The 12,823-nt window shown below is 56.0% G+C and overlaps 1 protein-coding gene across 4 annotated transcripts in view; it reads right to left on the bottom strand.

The window, feature by feature from the left end:
• PTPRF (protein tyrosine phosphatase receptor type F) overlaps window positions 1-12,823 on the bottom strand; it is an 84,507-nt gene that overhangs the window by 51,588 nt on the left and 20,096 nt on the right. For all 4 annotated transcript variants that reach the window (XM_075555056.1, XM_075555029.1, XM_075555046.1 and 1 more), the window contains 2 exons: window positions 7,275-7,420; window positions 6,968-7,109 (listed from right to left, as the gene is read on the bottom strand). In XM_075555056.1, coding sequence (XP_075411171.1) covers window positions 6,968-7,109; window positions 7,275-7,420 — 288 coding nt within the window. The remainder of the gene's footprint in view (window positions 1-6,967; window positions 7,110-7,274; window positions 7,421-12,823) is intronic.

Here is a 12,823-nt window from a genome sequence, read left to right as displayed (position 1 = left end):
CCCCCCTTGGATCCAATACCCAGACATTTGCCTTCTCCAGGAGTCTGCCTGGAACACCAAGGCAATCCCTTGGGATCCTGTGCACACTTGACGCAACAGAGTTCTAACCCAGCTCACCACCTGGCCCCTTCCTCCTGGGTCTGAGCTTAGAGCACGGTGCCACCAGCTCTCTATCTGACCGCGGAGGCAACACACAGCCGGCTGCCTATGGCTACTGAACAGTTCCAGTCGCCCCCCCACCATTACCTGTATCGACCGGCCCCTTCCCCTGGACCTCCCAAATGCCAGTACTGCCCCATTCCCTTCTAGGCAGGGCCCACAGGAACCTTTCTGACCACATGGCTGTCCAGGTGAAATCTTCCCACGGCTCCCAAATGTCCTGAGCCTGGCGATTAAAAACCTCCCCCTTGGCCAGCAGGGAGGATGCTAGTTCCGAAAGCCACTGTGGGTCTGAGGCTAGAGGAGAGCGGGGGTGAGCAGGGGGGAGGAGGGGCTGGCACAGCAGGGAGGGGCCAGCTGGGCATGTGGAAGGGCCCCAGTGTCCACAGCTAGCAAAAGAGCTGGAGTATTGCCTGCTCCACAGAAGGACCCACTCAGGATAGAGTCCACTGGGCCCTGGAAGGCAGATCAGAGCTTAAAAGATGAGGACATGCCAGGCACTGAGAACTTTAAGGCCCTCCCTACAGTGCCCCGCTACCTGATCCCTCCCATCCCCATGCCCAGGGCTTAGAACCCTGCAGCAACAGGCTGTCGGGCCTCCTCTGTCGGCATGGTCCTGAATGCCACTGGGTCTGAACCAGCTCTGTGCCTCAGTGGCCCAGGGAGAAGTAGAGGCAGGCCTGGCTTCCAGGTGCAAACCCAGGAGGTGGTAAAACTACCTAGACGTCTACGTGGCTCCAGGAAAGGGTGCCTCCTGCACTTGGGGTGCCTCCGTCTATAAGGCAGCGTTTGCGTCCATTTCCCTCACCCTGAGGTAGGCCGGGAACCAGGCAGGGCCAGCTCATCCCACCACAAGGTAGGACAGGGTGGCCAGGGGAAGGGGGGGCTAGAACAAGGGGCGATGACTCCCAGGGAAACACCCTTCAATCAGCAAATACAAGAGCCCATGGGATCCCTGTGCCAGGTCCAGCCCCGCGCCAAACCTGCCTACTAGGTCTCATGTCCCCTGAGTGGTTACTGAAGGGACTGGGGACAGAGGGTCTCCAGAGGTCCTTCACTACCCCACAGGTCCCAAAGCTAGTTGAGTGCAGAGCCACAGAAGAACCCAGGGTTCTGGGCTGACCAATGTCCGCTTGCCCAGAGCCTGCCCCGAGGACGCAGAGCAAGAGAGTCTCTGCAGGTATCTGAATTCCTGAGCTCAGGAGTCAAAGGAAGTGTAGTTCTGGTCAGTTAGCAACCACCAAGGCCAGGTGGACACAGGTAAAAGGTAACCTGGGTTTGGTAGAGGAGGGCATTACAAGGTTTGGGGTAGCAGCCCTACTTGAAACAGCCTAACTCCTGACACTGCCTGGGGCCTGTTCAGCAGCCCACTTGGCCCCACTGCACAGAGGTTCCTCCTGCTGACCAGCAACTCTGAGCAAGGGTCCTGTGGGGTCCCAGAGACAATGAACCTGGCCCGGCACTCTGACTTCCTACCAGTGTCTGAATGACTCCACACACACCGCTCCAGCTGCATGCGGACACACCCCTTACTGCATACACGGCATGCAAGGTGCCGACCACCTGCTGTGCACGTGCATACGCGCACACACAGGGCTGCGAGGCACACACCACCTGCTGTCCACACCGTAACATCTCACAAGCCCACACGCAAGCATACACCCTCCAAACACAGTGGCTGCACACCCCCCCTCCCCGCTATCCGCTCAACACCAGGCACCTAACACACTGCCTGCCTCACACTCCATCTGCTCCCGCTGCCTGTTCTACAGTGCCCTCCACATGGCAAGGATGGCCTCTGGACACAGAGCCCTCAAACACTGCCCCCCCCCCGCCCCCCGAACAAAGTCAGAGAGACAGTCCACTCCTGCTCAGTGGTGGTCTTTGCCTGGCCCCTTCCAGAATCTACCAGAGCCACCAGTGCCCCGCCCACATTGCTGGCAGTCTGGCATCCACCTCCGGCTGGAGGGGTGGGGGGGGGGTGTCCAGGACCTTCTTCTGGATGGAGTGCCCAAACCTCCAGGGAGAAAGGCCAGGCCTGCCTCCCCCCCCCCCCACTGCCCCTCCCATTAGGGAAAATGTCAGATTCCCAGTCTCAGTGGCAGGCGGGTTGGAGGGGGAGTGATTCAGCCGCCTCAAGAGTGCAGAGCGAGAAGAGCTTTTCCTGCCATTACCCGGCAGTGAGGGAGAGGCTGCCGCGCTAATGGCTTCAATTACCACTCAGACAGGAACGATGGGCGGCAGCGGGGCCTTGTGCTCCCTCTCGGCTCAGGACAGGCTCACCCAGCCAGTGTGTGCTGGGCACCCCACTGTATGCCCGCCGGGGGCGGGGCAGTCATTGCAAAAGGCGAGAAAGCAGGAGTGGGTGGTGGAGCAGGGACCTGGGACAGGGACCCACATGGGAATGCAGCTGGGCCTGGCAAGGGTGGGTGGCACCCCCCTAGACTTGCATGTCTGGGCTTCCTGTAGGGGTGCAGGTTTCTTAGCCAGGAGGCCCATGTGTTGAGCATGTGCACAAACACGTGTACCTCTGGGAGTACCTACCACGTGTGTGGCACAGGTAAGGGGTGAACTCTGGAGTCCCTGTGTCCAAGTGTTCATCCTCTCCTTACCCCGAGACCTCGTGGTCTTCCCAGAAATGGCCTGGCTCTCCCCCAGCTCCTCCGCAGAACCCTGGTCAAACTATCCGCTCACCCTGCTCCTGTGCTCAGCATACCCCCCCAGCCTTCCAGGGCTTCACAGGGTGGGAGTGGGGGGCGGGTCTGGGCTGTTTTTCTCTGGCTCCACTCCCTTCTGCCATGCCCAGAGCTGGTCAAGGTTACACAGCCCAATATGGTTAGTCAGCATTCCGTCTTCCGGGTGCTCCCTTTCAAGGGTAGGAGGGGCTCTTTCAGGCCCAGGGTTCTATCCTACACTGGGTGCACGGGACCGGGCAGGGAGTTGCCCCCTCGTCCCAGTTCCTTAGAAGTCCCCACGCCCCAGGCTCCTGCTCAGAGACCCTCCTCCAAGAAGATACTTCCAAAATAAGAGGACGCCCTCCCACCCCTGGCCAGTCTGGATGCCCTCACACCTCTGGGCCTGAAAGACCCTCACTGGCCTCAAGCCTTTAAAAGATAAAGCTGCCAAGGACAAGGTGGGGGAGGAGAGCCCCTAGGACCCACAGACTTAGTGTTAGGGTCAGAGCTGGGGAAGAGGGGTACGGGGAGTAGCTCCGGGGGAGGAGGGGCCCACAGTCTGTGAATGGCTACAACGGGAAGGTTGATGGTCCCAGCCTGCTGGCTGGTGGGGAGAGTTAGAGTAGCACGCTCCGCAGAGAGTCAAGCGCTCTCACTGCTGGGCCTTCTTTTGTGGGACCCAGGGGCAGGCAGGAGCTGGACTTGGGTTACCGGCCATGGGTTTGACTTGTGGTTTCCTTCTCTCTGATTGAGTCTGAGGCAAGTTTCCGCAGGGCAGGAGTCATAGTTCTGGCCCTTCGGCCACTTCTCAAATGCCAGGGTGGGGCAGATGGCTCTCTGCTGGGACAGATGCCAACAGGAGGTAAGGCAGGGTGGAAATACTTGTCCCCAGGTAAGGAGTACGGAAACTTAGGTCAGGGGTGTCAAGAGAGAAGCCCGAGAGCAGGAAGCCATCTGTGATTCTAGCTCACAGCCTGTCCTCCAGGCTCTGGCCCCAAAGGTCAGTCTCTGCTGAAGGGGAGTGTGGGGTGGAGGGAGGACCACTCAAAAGGGTGCCTATCAGCATGTAACCTAAGTAGGCCAGCTCTCACACCTAGGTCTTGGGATGGGCAGCTTCCAGCCCACCAGCACTACCATTTACGATGGAATCTGAGAAGTGCTTAAATCCACACCAGCCTGCAGGTAGCTGTTACATCCCTGTTGACGGGAGGCAGGCGACTCAGGGGTACCGGCACTTCCCAGAGACCACACAGTGAGTGAGGAGTGAGTCCAGGACCCAGGCCACTACCCCTCCTCACTGCCCTTTGTGCCACAAGGCTGGGGCTGGGCAGAGGGGGAAGAGGGTCCTGTAGTGCCCACTGATGCAGATGGGAGAGGCGCGCACGTGCCTGCCTGCAGGGACGCACATGTGAACACACAAAACCAGGGCGTACAAACAGCCACAGTGAAGAGATGCTTGACAGCTCACGTAATCAAACAAATGCAAATTACATCAAGAAATTACATGCCAGCTTTTTTGCCTATAAGCTTGGCAAAGTTTTCTTTTCTGGTGATAATTCCCATTGTTAGTAGGCATGTGTGAAAGAAATAAATACAGTATGTAAGAGGTTGGTCCTCCTATGCCCTGCCTGGGGGGCTGGGGGTCGGGGGAGACCTCAACAGACACAATTTTCTGGAAACACGGAAACGTTTAAAATGCATGTGACCCTTGACCAGCAATTCCACTTCCACAAATCTGGAACAAAGACAATCAGGACAGTGAGCGCCGTATGCATACGCACAATATAGCCGGTTCTGACTCAGAGCGATGCCAGATCAAGTTTCCAAGACAGCAAATCTGGAAGATGGCAGTCTCATCTTTCTCCCGTAGAGCAGCTGGTGGGTTTGAACCCCCCGTCTTGTGGTTAGCAGTCCAACACCTGACCCACAGTGCTCCCAGGGCTCCTGAGAACGGCACATATGCAATGAGGAGAGGGCTTCACAAATCAGGGTACTTGCATATGGCCATTTATCCACAGCTACTAGAAACCATGAAGCAGAGGGAGATTTAATGACGAGATGACGGTCACAACATTTTAAGGGGGAAACAAACAAGCAGCAGTCTATGAATCGCATGATTCCATTTTATTGTATATCAATGAGGGGGCTTCAAAAAGACTGCGAAGAAATGGAATTAAAAACAAATTGAATTTTCCATGAACTTTCTGAAGCCCCCTCATTGAGACGATGTTGGGTGTCAGCGGCTCCCAATCTGTTTCAGTTCCTGGTGACCTCGTGTGAGAGAGCAGACGGGCCAGGCCTTTCTCTGACGGAGTCACTTGGCGGGTTTGAACCGCCAGCCTTTTGGTTAGCAGTTGAGTGCCGAACTGTTGTGCCACTAAGGCCAGGCTCCTGACACAGACAGAACGACGACAGCTCTCAAACCAGTTACTGTCCCATCCAGTGCCACCAACTCAGGGCAGCCCCACGGGTCCGTGAAGTTTGTCACGGCTGATTCTTGGGAAGCAGACTGGCGAGCCTTTCTTCTGAGGTGCCTCTGGGTGGACGTGAGCCCACAATCTGTCAATCAGCAGCCAACACATCAACCACGTGCACCACCCAGGAACTCCAGGTACAGAACACAGACTGCGAGAGTAGCACCAACTGTCAACAACGGAGGCAGGATTACAGGTGTGGCAGTCACCGAATCTGGTGTTCATTTAAGGATTAAGAGCGTAGGAGTCTGGGCTGTCAATCTGGAGACAGCCAATGAGACTTCTGTGGGCATGGCCTTCCCCTGAGGATTCTGGGAAATCTGCTACTTCCTCCTTGGAGGCGGAAGACACCTCTCTCTGTTACTCCCTGGGAGACATTGCAGAAGACAAGCCACATGGACGCAAACAGACCTCGGAAGTCAGAGAAGCCACAGAGAGACTCAGTGCCAGCACTGAGATGCTTACAATGCCACTGGACCCAAATACTTTCTACCCACTGGCCTTTGATCTTCTGCATTCGGCGTCATTGCATGTGTTTCGTGAGTCTGAAGAGGACTTTTCAGATTGATATCTGAAATATGGGCTAATATCTGACTTATGGACTTGAACTGGACTGGGCTGGGATGTTTTCTCAATGTTCAATTGCTCTTGTATATAAACCTCTTTCTTATACACGTGTGTGTCCATGGATTTGTTTCTCTAGTCTACCCAGACCAACACAACAGATTTTCTTTTCTCCCTGATGTGTTTGTTGACACTTTTCAAGTTTTTGACAGTGAACAGATAGGGGAGTTGCAAAAAGGAGGACACAGAGCACCACCAGGGCCCTGTTTTTAACAGGTATCTCTTCTGGTAAGTAGCCCATCATGGCTGGCTCTCACCAAACCCCCCCCCCCCACCCCCACTGAGTCCATTGGTTGATCCCAGGCCTCAGGAAGCGTCCAGTCCTCAGCCTGGCCCTGTGCCGCCTGCCCTTCAGACTCAGGGGAAATGGCTGTCTTGCTTCCTGCTGTTCTCCCCCTGCTTCCCTGAACAAGTGGAACAACTTGGGGTACCTTGAAAGCCCCACCTGCTCTTGCCTCTAGCCCTGGCACATGCTGTGCCTTCTGCCTCGTCCTCTGCATTCTTACCAGCTCCCACTTGTCGTTAGACTTGGCTTCCTCCTCTCTGCAGCCCTTTGTGCCTGCCCCTCTGCTGGACGTAGTGGAGACTTTGACTCATTAAAGGTAGGGCCCTCAGTCACAGGACCCTCTGGACTTGAAGGCAGCATCAGGGAGTGCTTGTGAGTGGACAGAAGAGCCACCAAGTGAGAGGAGGCACCAGGTTCCGAGACAGAGCCCAGCCCAGGGCCTTCACTCATAGCGGCCTCCAGCCAGGCTCCTGTAGGTACATCAGATCCACTGCCACCAGTCCTGGAACCCACTGCATATCATACCGCACCCCGAGTCAGGCCCGAGGTCCTGCCCAGTGAGAACTCGGACACCTCGCCCACAGCCAGCCTTGGCACGAGTCGCGAAACCCAGGCCAGATCAGATAGCCCCACTGGCCACTGCCGACCCTGGAACGCTGGTCCTCTTCCCTGCCAATGCACACAGATCCAGGGCTGGCGAGCTCTCACCACACACCACCGGGCCTGCCTACGTCGCTCCTGGCACGTACCTTCCAGCACAGACAGCTTGGCACTTGTGTTGATCTCTCCCAGGCTGTTGGTGGCTGTGCACTCATAGATGGCTTCGTCTCGCAGCACCCTCAGCGGCTGGATCCGTAGCACTGACCCTGCCCCATCATCAAACTCAATTACCTGCCGGAAGACAGATGGGTGATCACAGCCTGCTTGGGGAATGGGGGTCTGCTCAAAAGGTGAGCATTCCTCCCCTGGGCAGGGAGAATGTTGAGAGAAGATGCAGGGCCAGACCCGAGCAGGCAGACCCAGCCCCACTTGCCCCCTTCCCACTCAGGCACACACCTCAAAGCGCTGGGAGCTGACTTTCTTCCCCTTCTTCATCCAAGTAATTCGTGGCTTGGGCTCCCCTGTGGCCTGGCACACGAAGGAGGCCACTCCTCCCGACAGCCCGGTCTGGTCCTCAGGGACCTTAATGAAGACAGGCTTGCCTGGAAAAGATGGAGACAGAAGGGCTAATCACACAACGTGGTGCCTGCAGACATGGCCACCTACAGACTGTAGGTGGTGGTCACTGGGGGTAGGGGTTGGGTAAGAAAGGCCTAGACCAACTACCTTACTGCCTGGAGTCAATTCCAACTCATAGTTTCCCTACAAGGCAGAACAGAACTGCCCCTTTGGGTTTCTGAGACTGTGAATCTTTACAGGAGGATCAAGCCTCACCTTTCTCCCTGACGAGTGGCTGTTAGACTCAAACTACTGACCTTGCAGTTTGGAGCTCAACTTGCAATCCACTATGCCCGTGGGACTCCTTAGAAAAGCCTACAGAGGAAACAACAATTGTCCCTAACCCTCACGCAACGCTTACTGTGTGCCAGCCAGTATCAAGCGTGTGTGAACTCCATACGCAGACTGCCAGGCTGTTCTTCCAGGGCACTTCTGGGCAGAGTGGAACTCCCAACCTTTGGGTAGCTGTTGTTAGCTGCCACCAAGCGGGCCTACACCTGGCACCCTATGTACCAAGAACCAAGTAGGAACTGGCTTCCACAGGGTTTTTCCTAAGTCGACCGCCAGGCCTTTCTCCCTAGACTTAGTCTGAAACCTGTTCAGCTTCACAGCCAAATGCAAACCTCCGCTGGCCCATGGGTGGTGGCTGGGCATGAGGTCCATTAGCCAGGTCTCCCCACCCAAAGCAAGAATTCTCACAGATTACCTTACCTCCCCACTGCCCCACTCCCCTCCAAACAAATAAATGGAAGCTATCACTACCAAATATAGAGCCCCGGTAGCTCAGTAGTTATGCACTGGCTGCTCACCACATAGTCAGCGGTCTGAAGCCGCCAGTGGCTCCTCGGGAGAAAGAGGAGGCTTTCTACTCCCATACAGTTACGGCCTCGCATACTCCCAGGGGCGGCTCTACCCACCCTAGGGTGCCTGTGTGTCGCACTGGCCTGATGGCGGTGAGGTTTGTTTTTCTGTCACTGCCTCGGGGCAAGGCACAGAGAAGTTAAAGGATCTGCCCGCATAACACAGCGTCCAGATCTGAACTTAGATGTTCTGGGTCTGGCAACACTGGAGCCTGTCTAGAATTCCCGGTTAACTCCAAGCTCTGGGACAAAGGCCTGATGAAAAGCTGCTGGGAGGGGCCCAGCTCCCCTAGGTTTGCCCCCACCCCCACCCCTCTGTACCTTGGAGATGGTACCTCCCTCCACCAGGAATGCACCTCCCCTCTCCTACAACTGCCCCCCCACCCCACCCCCGTGGCAGCCTCACAGGCCTAGACATTCCAGTTCCTAAGCATCTCTGGACGCCTTCCCAGGTGAATGCTTTCCTGTAAATCTGCCCACCCCACCCCTGCCCCCACTGACGTGGCTACTGCCTTCTAAACAGCCTGGCTGTCTCCCCAAAGTGTCCACAGGGAGGTGGGGGAAGGGGTGCAGATGCTGTACTCGCCACACCCACATCACCTGCTGCGCACGGGGCCCGAGTCCCAAGCACCTCCTATCCAGTGAGCCCCACTGCCCAGGGTCATGAGACCGAGAAGCTGAGCTTCATTGAGACATAGCAACACCTCATTAATCCCGACAGCGGATCCATTGCCGATTAGTCAGACCAACGAACAGCCCCAGGAAGGGCTGATACCGTGAGAAATGACCTTTCAGACCACCTGCTCAGTGCCCTCGGGCCTGGCCTGGTTCTGGCTCAAAACCCCTCGGGGGCACCCACCCTGTGCCAGGTACTTCATGCATGCGAACTCATTTAGTCCTTCATCGTGGTATCCCCAGGTGACAGGCTCAGAGAGGTCAGGTCACAGGGCCAAGGTCACACAGGCAGCTACTGCCAGAAAGCTGAGCCACATGACACCTGGCACGTAGCTGCTTGCTCATGTGGGGCTGTCGGGGACCTTGCTCAGAGCAGGGTCAGTGGCCGGTGGGAGGGCGTGGGGTGGGGAGGTAGAGCCGAGTGTGGCAGTGAGGAGACTGGCTGGGGCTGGAGGTTTCAAATGTGTTGCTTCTCTTTTTCTTAAGAGGCTCTATGTTGACAGCACATGACCACGGCAGGCGAGTTTGCTGGAAGGTGCCGAAGGGTAAAAAGGTAAACACGGTGCTGCGGACTGTGCCCTAACAACCAGCCACACCTCAGAGCAGAGCCAAACGCTGGCATGCAGGCTGAACACACAGGAAAAGAGAAGACGTCTGTGGCCGTCAGCAGAGCACGTTCTGGCAGAAGATGGCCCTACAGGTGCTGCCAATCTACATCCAAGGGTCGCTACAGCACACGGCATTCCAAACACTCTCACTGGGTAAGTCACTGGGCCAAGACGGCCAGGGACCATCGTCTCAGGAGACATCCAGGTCCACTGCGGCATGAACACAGTCCACAGAGAAGATTCTACATTCTACATGGTGAGCCTTACATGTTTTGCACATGTTGTCAGGAGAGACCAGTCCCTGGAGAAGGACATCAAGCTTGCTAAAAAGTACAGGGGCAGCAAACAAAAAGGAATCCCTTGAACAGACGGACGGAGACAGCGGCTGCAACAATGGGCTGGAGCACAGGAACCCTTCTGGGGATGGTGCAGGCCCGGGCAGTGCTTGGTTCTGTTGGGCACAGGGTCGATATGGGCCGGGACAGACTCAACAGCACCGAACAATGACAGCAACTTTGGTGCAGAGAGAGACTGGGGTCTCAAAAGCTTGCTGCCAGTGGTCATCTAAGATGCAGCCAACTAATTCCTTCTACCTGAGCAGTGAAGAGAGAGGAGACACCAAAGAGCTAAGGAAGCAATTGGTCTACAGGGCTAACAGCCCAGGTGAAACGCAGCATCGAGATGAGAGGATCTGAATGGTGTCCAGCTACTACCAACCGTTCTGACTAGAATCACACTAGGAGGTCCCTGGGAAGATGTCCAGAGATGCTTAGGGGCTGAGCTGTCTAGGCCTCTGAGGGTGCTAGGTGGGGGCTAAAGGAGAGGGGAGTCACCTTCCTGGATGGAGCCATGGGGTGGATGGAGGTGGAGAACAATGGGAGAGGGACACATCTGGGGGCGCCGGGGTTCTTCCCAGCAGCTCTCCACCACACTACCAGACTTACTGGTCTGAAGAAACTGACGAAACTTTTTGACTGTGGCCCTTTGGAGGCTGGAATGGAGCCCATTTTCAGCCAAACAATAAACAGGCCTAGAATGTAAACAATCACACCTGAGGGTGGGGGGGGGGTGGCTGTTTCTCACAAAACCACACAATCAGCATTTGCCCAAAAAACAAGGCTCAGAAGACAGGAGGGGCACAGGAAGGGAGCAGAGGAGGGAATTGCAAGAAACATGTGCAGACTGCTGAATGGAAAGCTAATTCACTCTGTAAACTTTCACCCAACTACAATAAACACTTCAAAAAGAGAGAGAGAGAGATCAATGTTGAAATGCAGATGGGAGGGAGCCAGCAATAGAGGAGAGGGTGCTGATCCAGGTGGATAAGAGGAACCAGCAGATAGAGCACAGACCAAGGTGACCACTAATGTGGGCAGTGGTGGTTAAAGCTGCAGGGCAGGAAGTCCACCTTCCTGGTGGCAGAATGGCTAGTTGTTGGGTTGCTAACCTCAAGGTCAGCAGTTTGAAACCACCAGCCTCTGCGAGGGTGGAAGATGAAGCTGTCTACTCCTGGAAAGAGATACAGACTCAAAACCCCACAAGGGTTGTTCTACCCTGTCCTGGAAGGTCATGGGTTGGGAGTGACTTGATGGCAATGAGTTTTTTTGAGCACCCCAAGGCCCAGTGGGCTCTGGGGAGCTATGTCTTTAGTATATGCAGGTCACCCACCATCTCTGAGGCTCCATTTTCTCATTTGCAAAACGGTGTTAGGAGAGTCCCACTTCACAGGTCTATGTGGGCGGAATGCGTGCAGGTCTGCAAACTGCCTGCACAGGCTTGCCACGGGGTGGACCTACAGTGAGGGCAGCCTTCACTGCCAACTGACATTATTCATCTCAACGCCACCCCATGAGGTGCTAGTATTAACATCCCCAGGTTATAGACGAGGACACAGCAGCTCAGAAGGTTAGGGGACTGGAGAGAGACAGTGCTTGGAGGATGGTGCCAGGCAGGAGGAGGAGGAACTCCAGGGCCCATCTGACTCCTCCCTAGAGAACCCATAGAGGAAGAGGGGCAGCTGGCCCAGAGGAGTGGGCAGCAGCCGGGGCAGCAGGGGAAGGCGCAGTTGGGACAGTCTTAGAGGGGAGGCACAGACGCCTGGCAGAGTGGCACGGGAGTGACAGAGGGTCGGGGCCCCTCGACGTGCCTCATCCTTGGAAGATGTTCCAGACTCTCTGCCGGCGGTCGCCTGCAAAGGCTATCACTCTTTTTAGCTGGTCCTTGCAGAGGACTGCTGCCTCCAACTCCAGTAGGGAGGGTCTCCTGGCCCCTATCACAAGGGAGCTCCCCGCCCCCAAGCAGTCCCCACAATCTACCTGCATCTACCACCACTGAAATCCATCTTCTCCTGACTGGGACACTACCCTGGCCTGACAAGCTGCTGCCCCTGCCCCTCCAGTCCATTCTCTATTCCCCAGCCAGAGTGAACAATAGCTTTTCCCACTAATGAAGACCCTCCAAGGGTCTCCCACTGCTCAGGACAAAACAAAAACTTCTCTTACTCTGGATGCAGTGCTGTCAATCCTGCCCTGACCACTTTCCCCCAGCCCTGGCTTTGATGCTGAATAAGCCATGTTCCTTGTGGCCCCAGGGCCCTTGCACAGGAATCCTATGGTCAAAAACCTCTTCGGCAGCCTTTCCACCTGCTAAGTCCTATTCACTCACCCATTTGATCTCCATTTAAACCCCATTTCCTTAGAATGCCTTTCTGAGCCGCCTCCCCCATTAGTTCAGTTCCTGGTCTTAAGCTTTCCCAAAACTCCCTGGACGTAGTCACGGTTATGAATGTGTGTGCGTGCTTATGACTTTTCCCAATTTTATTTGGAGATTAATAGCTACTTCCCCACCTGGAAAATAACCCTGGGCAGAGCCCGTGTCTGCCCAGCTTCCTGCCCTGCCCAGTGCCTGGCATGTGTGGAAGGAATGAATTCACACAGGGCGGCCAGAGGAGGATGGAGACCGAGGTCCCTCACACACTGGAGGACCGACCTCCTACCGCCCCACAAGAGAAACTGGAGAAAGTGCCCCTCCACCTTTCTGCCTCTCTGTGTCAGCAGCAGAAACCAGAGGCTAGAACCTGCTGAACCAGAATGCCCAGGAACGGGCCAGGGGGTGGGGCCTCCCCACCAAACAAAGAACCTGAGCAGGTGGGGAGGAGAGGCCTGTGGAGGCTGGACTGTGCCCAAGGCCTGAGGCTGATGAGGAGGTAGGGTTACCCCGCCCCCTCACCCCTGGAAGCTGGAGT

Source organism: Tenrec ecaudatus, chromosome 1 (genome assembly GCF_050624435.1).
Source record: "Tenrec ecaudatus isolate mTenEca1 chromosome 1, mTenEca1.hap1, whole genome shotgun sequence".
Lineage (NCBI taxonomy): Eukaryota > Metazoa > Chordata > Mammalia > Afrosoricida > Tenrecidae > Tenrec > Tenrec ecaudatus.
This window is presented reverse-complemented; position numbering and strand designations above follow the sequence as displayed.